Raw genomic sequence first — 10000 nt, forward strand, 5'->3', positions numbered from 1 at the left:
GTTTCAGAGTCACAAACTGCAGCCTCTGCGCCCCGGACTGACCCCAGACACACAGGTCACACACACACTCACACACTCACGCGCACACACACACAGGTCACACACACAGGTCACACACACACACACACACAGAGGTCACACACACTCACACACACGCGCACACACACACACACAGGTCACACACACACAGGTCACACACACACACAGGTCACACACACACACACACAGGTCACACACACGCACACACAGGTCACACACACACATGCGCACACACACACGCACACACAGGTCACACACACACATGCGCACACACACACGCACACACAGGTCACACACACACAGGTCACACATACGCTCACACACGCACTCACACACACACGCAAACACACACACAGACAGGTCACACTCACACACACAGACACACACACAGACACACACACAGGTCACACAGACACACAGACAGGTCTCACACACACACACGCGCACACACACACACACAGGTCACAGACACACAGGTCACACACACACACACAGGTCACACACACACATGCGCACACACACACACACAGGTCACACACACACACAGGTCACACAGACACACAGACAGGTCTCACACACACACGTGCACACACACACACAGGTCACAGACACACAGGTCACACGCACACACACACACACAGGTCACACACACACATGCGCACACACACACACACACACACACACAGGTCTCACACACACACACACACACACACAGGTCACACACATGCTCACACACACACGCAAACACACAGACACACAGACAGGTCACACACACACACACGTCACACAGACACACACAGGTCAGACACACGCGCACACACACACACACACACACAACAGACACACACAAAGGAGTTGTGCGTTCGTGTAAACACAGTGTGTTCCTGCAGGTGGCGCTGGTGGACGGCCTCAGCGCAGTTTACTCCATGGAGACGGACACGCCCACCACAGAAGAAGACATCCAACTGCTGAAGAAGACCGTGGAGACCGAAGCCACGCAGGTACTCGTCTAGTCCTGGTTTAGTCCTGGTTTAGTCCTGCTCTGCTCTAATTGGTCTGTTTAAACCCTGCTCTGCTCTGATTGGTCCGTTTCAGGGCGTGAAGGATCTGAAGAAGGACAAGGCGCTGATGAGGAGGAAGTCGGAGCTGCCGCAGGACGTTTACACCATCAAAGCTCTGGAGGCGCACAAGAGAGCCGAAGAGTACCTCACAGCCAATCAGGAGGCTCTCTGATCCCCCGCGGCCAATCAGGAGGCCCTCTGACACACTACGGCCAATCAGGAGGCCCTCTGACACACCATGGCCAATCAGGAGGCTCTCTGATCCCCCGCGGCCAATCAGGAAGCTCTCTGATCCTCAACGGCCAATCGGGAGGCCCTCTGACACACTACGGCCAATTGGGAGGCCCTCTGACATACCACGGCTAATCAGGAGGCCCTCTGACACAGCACGGCCAATCAGGAGGCCCTCTGACACAGCACGGCCAATCAGGAGGCCCTCTGACACACTATGGCCAATCAGGAGGCCCTCTGACTCACCACAGCAAATCAGGAGGCCCTCTGACACACTATGGCCAATCAGGAGGCTCTCTGACTCACTACAGTCAATCAGGAGGCTCTCTGACTCACCACAGCCAATCAGGAGGCTGTCTGATTCCCCGCGACCAATCAGGAGGCCCTCTGATCCTTCACGGCCAATCAGAGACAGTTTTACTAACACTGCTCCATGCCCCGCCTCTAACCCCGCCCCTCCACTGCAGCAGCCAATCACATGTGAGCACGGACACTCTGAATGTAGTCGACCAATCAGAGCGCAGGACTGTCTGAGAGACGGCGGACATTTTGTGTCATTCCAGCTTCAACTGGACCAAAAGAATCACAAGAAAAAACAATAAAAAGAAATAAAGACGAGACGAGTCTCAAAATGTCTGAACGTTCACTGAAGAGGAGGAGAGAGAGAGAGAGAGAGAGAGAGAGAGATGAAGAGAGAGAGAGATGAGAGAGAGAGAGAGAGAGAGAGAGAGAGAGAGAGAGAGAGAGAGAGAGAGAGAGAGAGAGGAGAGAGAGAGAGGAAGAGAGAGAGAGAGAGAGAGAAGAGAGAGAGAGAGAGAGAGAGAAGAGGAAGAGAGAGATGAAGAGAGAGGAGGAGAGAGAGAGAGATGGAGAGAGAGAGAGAGAGGAGGAAGAGGAAGAGAGGAGGAAGAAGAGAGAGAGAGAGAGGAGAGAGAGAGAGGAGGAAGAAGAGGAGAGAGAGAGAGAGAGAGAGAGAGAGAGAAGAGGAAGAGAGAGAGAGAGAGAGAGAGAGAGAGAGAGAGAGAGAGAGAGAGGAGAGAGAAGAGGAAGAGAGAGGAGGGAGAGAGAAGGAGAGAGAGAGAAGAGGAGAGAGGAGGAGGAAGAGGGAGAGAGAGAGGAAGAGGAGAGAGAGAGGGGGGGAAGAGAGAGAGAGGAGAAGAGAGAAGAGGAGAGAGATGGAGAGAGAAAAGAAGAGGGAGAGAGAAGAGGAAGAGAGAGAAGAGGAAGAAAGGAGGAGGAAGAGAGCGAGAGAGAGGAGGAAGAGAGAGAAGAGGGAGAGAGAGAGAAGAGGAAGAGAGAGAAGGAGAGAGAGAGGAGGAAGAGAAGAGGAGAGAGGAAGAGAGAGGTAGAGGAGAGAGAAAGAAGAGAGAGAGAGAGGAGGAGGAGAGAGAAGAGGGAGAGAGAGAAGAGGGAGAGAGGGAGGAAGAAAGGAGGAGGAGAGAGAGAGAGAGAGAGAAGAGGAAGAGAGAGAAGAGGGAGAGAGAGAGAGAGAGAGAGAGAGAGAGGAGGAGAGAGGAGAGAGAGGGAGGAGAAGCAGAGCAGGAGAAGAGAAGAGGGAAGAAGAAGAGAGGAAGAGGAGAAGGAGGAAGAGAGAGGCAGTGATGGAGGAGGAGAGGGGGAAGTAGATGAGAGGAGGAAGGGGAGTAGAGGAAGAGAGTAGGGGAGGAGTGAGAGGACGAGTAGAGGAAGAGGGGAGGAGGAGAAGAGGAGGAGGAAGAGAGAGGCAGTGATGGAGGAGGAGAGTAGGGGAGGAGGAGGAGTAGAGGAGTGAGAGAAAGAGTAGAGGAGGAGTAGAGCTGTACCTAATAAAGTGTCCGTGTGTGTTGAGGAAGTGTCTGAGCACTTCCTGTTGAAGCTGTGAACAGGAAGTGAAGAGATGGCGACTTTTCTCATCATCACCGCGATTCTGGGTAAGACACAAAAGACCCGGTTTAGACCCGGTTTAGACCTGATTTAGACCTGATTTAGTCCTGGTTTAGTCCTGGTTTTAGACCCGGTTTAGACCCGGTCTAGACCCGATTTAGACCCGATTTAGACCTGGTTTAGTCCTGATTTAGTCCTGGTTTAGTCCTGGTTTTAGACCTAGTTTAGTCCTGGTTTTAGACCTGGTTTAGTCCTGGTTTTAGACCTGGTTTAGTCCTGGTTTTAGACCTGGTTTAGTCCTGGTCTAGTCCTGGTTTGGTCCTAGTTTAGACCTGGTTTAGACCTGGTGTAGTCCTGGTCTAGTCCTGGTTTAGTCCTGGTTTAGACCTGGTTTAGTCCTGGTCTAGTCCTGGTCTAGTCCTGGTTTAGTCCTGGTCTAGTCCTGGTTTAGACCTGATTTAGACCTGATTTAGTCCTGGTTTAGTCCTGGTTTTAGACCTGGTTTAGTCCTGGTTTTAAACCTGGTTTAGACCTGGTTTAGACCTGGTTTAGTCCTGGTCTAGTCCTGGTTTAGTCCTGGTTTAGACCTGGTTTAGACCTGGTCTAGTCCTGGTTTAGACCTGGTTTAATCCTGGTTTAGTCCTGGTTTAGACCTGGTCTAGTCCTGGTTTAGACCTGATTTAGACCTGGTTTAGTCCTGGTTTAGACCTGGTTTTAGTCCTGGTTTAATCCTGGTTTAGACCTGGTTTAGTCCTGGTTTAGTCCTGGTTTAGTCCTGGCGGTTTTAGTCCTGGTTTAGTCCTGGTTTTAGTCCTGGTTTAGTCCTGGTTTAGTCCTGGTTTAGACCTGGTTTAGTCCTGGTTTAGACCTGGTTTAGACCTGGTTTAGACCTGGTTTAGTCCTGGTTTAGTCCTGGTTTTAGTCCTGGTTTAGACCTGGTTTAGTCCTGGTTTAGACCTGGTTTAGACCTGGTTTAGTCCTGGTTTAGTCCTGGTTTAGACCTGGTTTAGACCTGGTTTAGTCCTGGTTTAGACTTGGTTTAGACCTGGTTTAGTCCTGGTTTAGTCCTGGTTTTAGACCTGGTTTAGTCCTGGTTTTAGTCCTGGTTTAGTCCTGGCGGTTTTAGTCCTGGTTTAGTCCTGGTTTAGTCCTGGTTTAGACCTGGTTTAGTCCTGGTTTAGTAGACCTGGTTTAGTCCTGGTTTAGTCCTGGTTTAGACCTGGTTTAGTCCTGGTTTAGACCTGGTTTAGACCTGGTTTAGACCTGGTTTAGTCCTGGTTTAGTTCCTGGTTTAGACCTGGTTTAGACCTGGTTTAGTCCTGGTTTTAGACCTGGTTTAGACCTGGTTTAGTCCTGGTTTTAGTCCTGGTTTTAGTCCTGGTTTAGTCCTGGTTTAGTCCTGGTTTAGTCCTCCTGGTTTAGTCCTGGTTTAGACCTGGTTTAGTCCTGGTTTAGTCCTGGTTTAGACCTGGTTTAGACCTGGTTTAGTCCTGGTTTTAGACCTGTTTTAGTCCTGGTTTAGTCCTGGCGGTTTTAGTCCTGGTTTAGTCCTGGTTTAGACCTGGTTTAGACCTGGTTTAGTCCTGGTTTTAGTCCTGGTTTAGTCCTGGTTTAGACCTGGTTTAGACCTGGTTTAGACCTGGTTTAGACCTGGTTTAGTCCTGGTTTAGTCCTGGTTTAGTTTTAGTTAAACTTTATTGATCCGTGGGGGAAATGTTTTGTTCAGTTTCACGTCACAAAATAAAAACAAAGAGAAAAATATAAATGTTGATAATAAATTCAAAATAAAAAGCAAAAAGAAACACGTGTGAAATAAAACAGAATTATACAAATATTACAAATATAAAACAGAAAAATAAGAAAAAATAAAAATCACAATTATAAACAAGAAGTATTATCTGTGACATAAGGGTGAGTTAAGGGAGTGTACATAAGTTGAGTACAGTTGTAGGAGTATTATCTGTACATAAGGTGAGTTGTACAGTTGTAGGGAGTATTATCTGTGACATAAGGGTGAGTTGTTGTACAGTTGTAGGGAGTATTATCTGTTACATAAGGTGAGTTGTTGTACAGTTGTAGGGAGTATTATCTGTGACATAAGGTGAGTTGTACAGTTGTAGGGAGTATTATCTGTGACATAAGGTGAGTTGTTACAGTTGTAGGGAGTATTATCTGTACATAAGGGTGAGTTGTTGTACAGTTGTAGGAGAGTATTTATTGTACTGTGACTGATAAGGGAGTGATAAGTGAGTGTACAGTTGGGAGTATTATCTGTATAAGTAGTTGTACAGTTGGGAGTATTATCTGTGACATAAGGAGTGTTGTAGTTTATCACATAGTTGTTGTACAGTGTAGTAGGTTGTAGTATTATCTGTACATAAGGTGAGTTGACAGTTGTAGGGAGTATTATCTGTGACATAAGGGTGAGTTGTTGTACAGTTGTAGGGAGTATTATCTGTGACATAAGGGTGAGTTGTTGTAGGGAGTATTATCTGTGACATAAGGGTGAGTTGTTGTACAGTTGTAGGGAGTATTATCTGATACATAAGGGTGAGTTGTTGTACAGTTGTAGGGAGTATTATCTGTTACATAAGGGTGAGTTGTTGTACAGTTGTAGGAGTATTATCTGATACATAAGGGTGAGTTGTTGTACAGTTGTAGGGTATTATCTGATACATAAGGTGAGTTGTACAGTTGTAGGGAGTATTATCTGATACATAAGTGAGTTGTACAGTTGTAGGGAGTATTATCTGATACATAAGGGTGAGTTGTTGTACAGTTGTAGGGAGTATTATCTGTGACATAAGTCCTAATGTTCCTTTCTGGTGCGGTGCAGCTGTAGGGGTCCCTGTGTCCCGCGGGGGGCGCTGTGTTCCCGGGGCGCCCTGTGACGTCAGCGCAGACGACCGCTCCGTCCTGCAGGCGGCGCTCGCGGCTGCGCAGACCTACAACAACCAATCAAACGACAGCTTCCTGTTCAGACCCCAACGCATCATCAAGGCCCAGAGACAGGTGAGAGACAGGTGAGAGACAGGTGAGAGACAGGCAGGAAGGGCAGTGAGAGGCAGGTGAGAGGCAGGTGAGAGACAGGTGAGAGGCACGTGAGAGGCAGGTGAGAGACAGGTGAGAGACAGGTGAGAGGCAGGTGTGAGAGGCAGGTGAGAGACAGGTGAGAGACAGGTGAGAGACAGGTGAGAGGCAGGTGAGAGACAGGTGAGAGGCAGGTGAGAGGCAGGTGAGAGACAGGTGAGAGGCAGGTGAGAGGCAGGTGAGACAGGTGAGAGGCAGGTGAGAGACAGGTGAGAGACAGGTGAGAGGCACGTGAGAGGCAGGTGAGAGACAGGTGAGAGACAGGTGAGAGGCAGGTGAGAGACAGGTGAGAGGCAGGTGAGAGACAGGTGAGAGGCAGTGAGAGGCAGGTGAGACAGGTGAGAGACAGGTGAGAGACAGGTGAGAGGCAGGTGAGAGGACAGGTGAGACAGGTGAGAGGCAGGTGAGAGACAGGTGAGAGGCAGGTGAGAGACAGGTGAGAGACAGGTGAGAGACAGGTGAGAGGCAGGTGAGACAGGTGAGAGCAGGTGAGTGGCAGGTGAGACAAGTTACAGACAGGTGAGTGGCAGGTGAGAGACAGGTGAATGTCAGGTGAGAGGCAGGTGAGTGGCAGGTGAGACAAGTTACAGACAGGTGAGAGACAGGTGAGAGACAGGTGTGGGGGGGTTTGTTCTTCTGACCCTGATGATGTTCTCGTTGTTCTCGTCGTTCTTCAGGTGGTGAAGGGCGTCCGGTTCCTCTTGGACCTGGATCTGTGCAGAACCGTGTGTCGAAAACGAGACAAACCTCAGAAGAATCTCCAGGACTGTGACCTGCAGCCCCCAGGTCCTCTGCACCAGGTCTGTACCTCCTCCCACCTCCACCTCTCTCCTGGTCCTGGTCCTGATCCTGGTCCTGGTCTTGTGGTTTCAGATGTTCCGGTGTCACGTGGAGATCTGGGTCGTGCCCTGGAGCCACCACCGCGTCACTCAGAGACTCGACTGCCAATCAGAGCGCAGAGAGCAGAGCTTTGGCCAATCGGAGCGCAGAATGATGGTGTCTGAGTGAGACGTGTGAAAGGGGGCGGGGTTAGAGTTTGTTGTGTTCAGTTGTGCGTTTTGTGTGTTTTTGTGTTTATGGAGACTCGTCCAAGTCTAAATAAAATTCTTTTGTCTTCGGACGTTTTCCTCGAGTGTTTTTACGTTTAAAAAAAAAACTGAAGACATCACATGATCCACGTGATTCTAGTGAAGGTGTGTGGAGTTTAAAAACACAGTGGAGCACTTCCTGTATCACCACACGATGACATCACAAGGTGGAACAGAGTGTTTTCAGTCTAAATGTGCAGGTTTGTGTGAAACATGAAACAAAACAACTCCAGGAAACCACAGCAGAACACACACACACATACACACACACACATATATATACACATACACATACATACACACACACACACTCTTGAGTCTTTTTTTTAATCCAAAACATTTATTTTCTTTATTTTCAGTCTGACGTCGACAGGAATGCTTCTGACACATGATTGGCTCAGGGCCTCGTCACATGACCATACAAACCCCTCCCCTTTCACATGCAGGCCCCTCCCACCCTCAAACCCCTCCCCCAAACGTGTGAGCGTCCAATGAGAGACGCCCTTCACCATGACACGCTCACAAATGGACCAATAGGAATCCGTCGCACAGATCCCGAGGCTCAAAGCTCTGACCAATCACAACCGGACATTCACCACAGGCCCCGCCCACATCACACCAGGGCCCACCCATATCACCACCTAACCCCGCCCTTTGAAAATACTGGTCAGACAAAATCTAGGACTAAACCAGGACTAAACCAGGACTAAACCAGGACTAGAGCAGGTGTTGTTGTGGTGGGCGGAGCCTGGGCCTTTCGTCGGAAACACGTTTTTACAGAAATCACTTGTTTGGTTCATTTTGAAAAAGCCAAAAACACAAAATAAAAACAGTGAAGAAGAAAACAGGGTCCATTCACGAGTCACATGATCAGGACGCAGCGCTGTGATTGGCTGCTGGTACAATGCATTCTGGGAGATGCAGTCCACTTCACAAACCCACAGGACTCCACAGTTCTGCAGAGATGAGCTTAATGCACCGGAACGAGAGGGTTTCTGGTTGGATCCGGACCGGACCGGAGCGGGCCTGGACCCGAGCAGCGACAGAGGAGTGTTCTGAGGTCTACGGCGGCGGACGGCGAGGGGGCGGGTCTAAGACGGCGGCGTGAGGGGGGGCGTCGGCTCCAGGCTGTCCTTCAAACTCACCGTGTCCGAAGTGGGCGGGGTCAGCTCCGAGGGGGGCGGGGTCAGCTCGGGCTCCGGCTCGGGCTCAGGTTCCGGCTCCCCGTTGGCCGTGGGAGGCCCGTCCGTCGCGATGGGGGCGGCCGGGGCGGGGCCGGCGGCTTGGGGGCGGGGCCGGTGTTGCTCTCCACCAATCGCCACTGCAGGATGCTCATGTCCTTCCCGCCCGTCGAGATCAGGTGACGGTCGTCGTGCAGGAAACTCACGTTGGTCACGTGACTGCTGTGGGCGCTGTACTTGTGACTGGGAGCCTGCACAGACCGAGACCGAGACTGAGACCAGGACCAAGACCAGGACCCGGACCAGGACCCGGACCAGGACCCGGACCCAGACCAGGACCAGACCAGGACCCCAGACTTTCTCAGGACTGACCTTGGTTGTAGGACAGAAGGACAGGAGGACGGGAGGACGGGGGGACAGGGGGACAGGGGGGGGACAGGGGACAGGGGGGGACAGGGACAGGGGACAGGGACAGCAGGGGGAGCAGGGGGACAGGGGGACAGGGGGACAGGGGCAGGGGACAGGGGACAGGGGGACAGGGGACAGGGGGACAGGGGGGACAGGAGGACAGGGGGACAGGAGGACAGGGGGACAGGGGGACAGGTCGTACCTTGGGCGTGCAGCAGGGGTAGGAGAACAGATGAACTTTGCAGAAGTCGTCGGCGAGCGCGAGGACGCGGCGATTATGAGAACGAACCAACGCGTTTATGTCCGTCCCATCAGAACCCTCGGGCCAAACACCTGCACAGACAGGGACAGACAGGGACAGACAGGGACAGACAGGGACAGACAGGGACAGACAGGGTCAAACACTGAAATCTGCAGTGAAATGTTTTTCTGAAACTGTGACACTTTTTCATTTCTCTGTCACTGTTGGCTCTGTTCTCTGTGTCCGTCTGGACGTCCAGGTTCTTCTTCTTCTCTGGAGACGGAGACGAACACAGACACTAAACCCACACCAGCTCCTCCTGCCCACGCTGCACCTGTCCACCCGTCAGTCTGCCCACGCTGCACCTGTCCACCTGTCAGTCTGCCCACGCTGCACCTGTCCACCCGTCAGTCTGCCCACGCTGCACCTGTCCACCTGTCAGTCTCACGCTGCACCTGTCCACCTGTCAGTCTGCCCACGCTGCACCTGTCCACCTGTCAGTCTGCCCACGCTGCACCTGTCCACCTGTCAGTCTGCCCACGCTGCACCTGTCCACCTGCACCTGTCAGTCAGTCTGCCCACGCTGCACCTGTCCTGTCACCTGTCAGTCTGCCCACGCTGCACCTGTCCACCTGTCACCTGTCAGTCTGCCCACGCTGCACCTGTCCACCCGTCAGTCTGCCCACGCTGCACCTGTCCACCTGTCAGTCTGCCACGCTGCACCTGTCCACGTCAGTCTGCCCCGCTGCACCTGTCCACCTGTCAGTCTGCCCACGCTGCACCTGTCCACCTGTCAGT

The 10000-nt window shown here is 51.7% G+C and overlaps 3 protein-coding genes and 1 long non-coding RNA gene across 4 annotated transcripts in view; 3 read left to right on the top strand and 1 right to left on the bottom strand.

Annotated features, from left to right (window-relative positions):
- ppp2r5d (protein phosphatase 2, regulatory subunit B', delta) overlaps positions 1–1421 on the top strand; it is a 16052-nt gene extending 14631 nt beyond the window's left edge. The window contains 3 exon segments of the mRNA XM_055162758.1: positions 8–55; positions 930–1040; positions 1135–1421. Coding sequence (XP_055018733.1) covers positions 8–55; positions 930–1040; positions 1135–1272 — 297 coding nt within the window. The 3' untranslated portion in view covers positions 1273–1421.
- Positions 1422–3085: 1664 nt separating this feature from the next.
- LOC110166506 (cystatin-F) lies at positions 3086–7404 on the top strand. Its single transcript, XM_020931751.2, has 4 exons — positions 3086–3241; positions 6031–6206; positions 6962–7084; positions 7158–7404. The coding sequence occupies exons 1-4, from the start codon at positions 3208–3210 to the stop codon at positions 7290–7292; spliced, it is 468 nt and encodes a 155-aa protein (XP_020787410.1). The 5' UTR covers positions 3086–3207; the 3' UTR covers positions 7293–7404.
- Positions 4618–5806, top strand: LOC129411546 (uncharacterized). The gene is made up of 3 exons (XR_008633351.1): positions 4618–5105; positions 5166–5336; positions 5617–5806. It is a non-coding gene; the product is annotated as an uncharacterized LOC129411546 (long non-coding RNA).
- A 414-nt stretch (positions 7405–7818) lies between the features above and the next one.
- The window catches only part of LOC110166511 (echinoderm microtubule-associated protein-like 4), a 23757-nt gene continuing 21575 nt past the window's right edge, over positions 7819–10000 (bottom strand). Inside the window, 3 exon segments of the mRNA XM_055162743.1 lie at positions 7819–8648; positions 8651–8804; positions 9164–9294. Of these exon segments, the coding sequence (XP_055018718.1) occupies positions 8464–8648; positions 8651–8804; positions 9164–9294 (470 nt within the window). The 3' untranslated portion in view covers positions 7819–8463.

The sequence above is a fragment of the Boleophthalmus pectinirostris genome, unplaced genomic scaffold (genome assembly GCF_026225935.1).
Source record: "Boleophthalmus pectinirostris isolate CB_2022bp ecotype Guang Dong unplaced genomic scaffold, ASM2622593v1 HiC_scaffold_5, whole genome shotgun sequence".
NCBI classification, from domain to species: domain Eukaryota; kingdom Metazoa; phylum Chordata; class Actinopteri; order Gobiiformes; family Gobiidae; genus Boleophthalmus; species Boleophthalmus pectinirostris.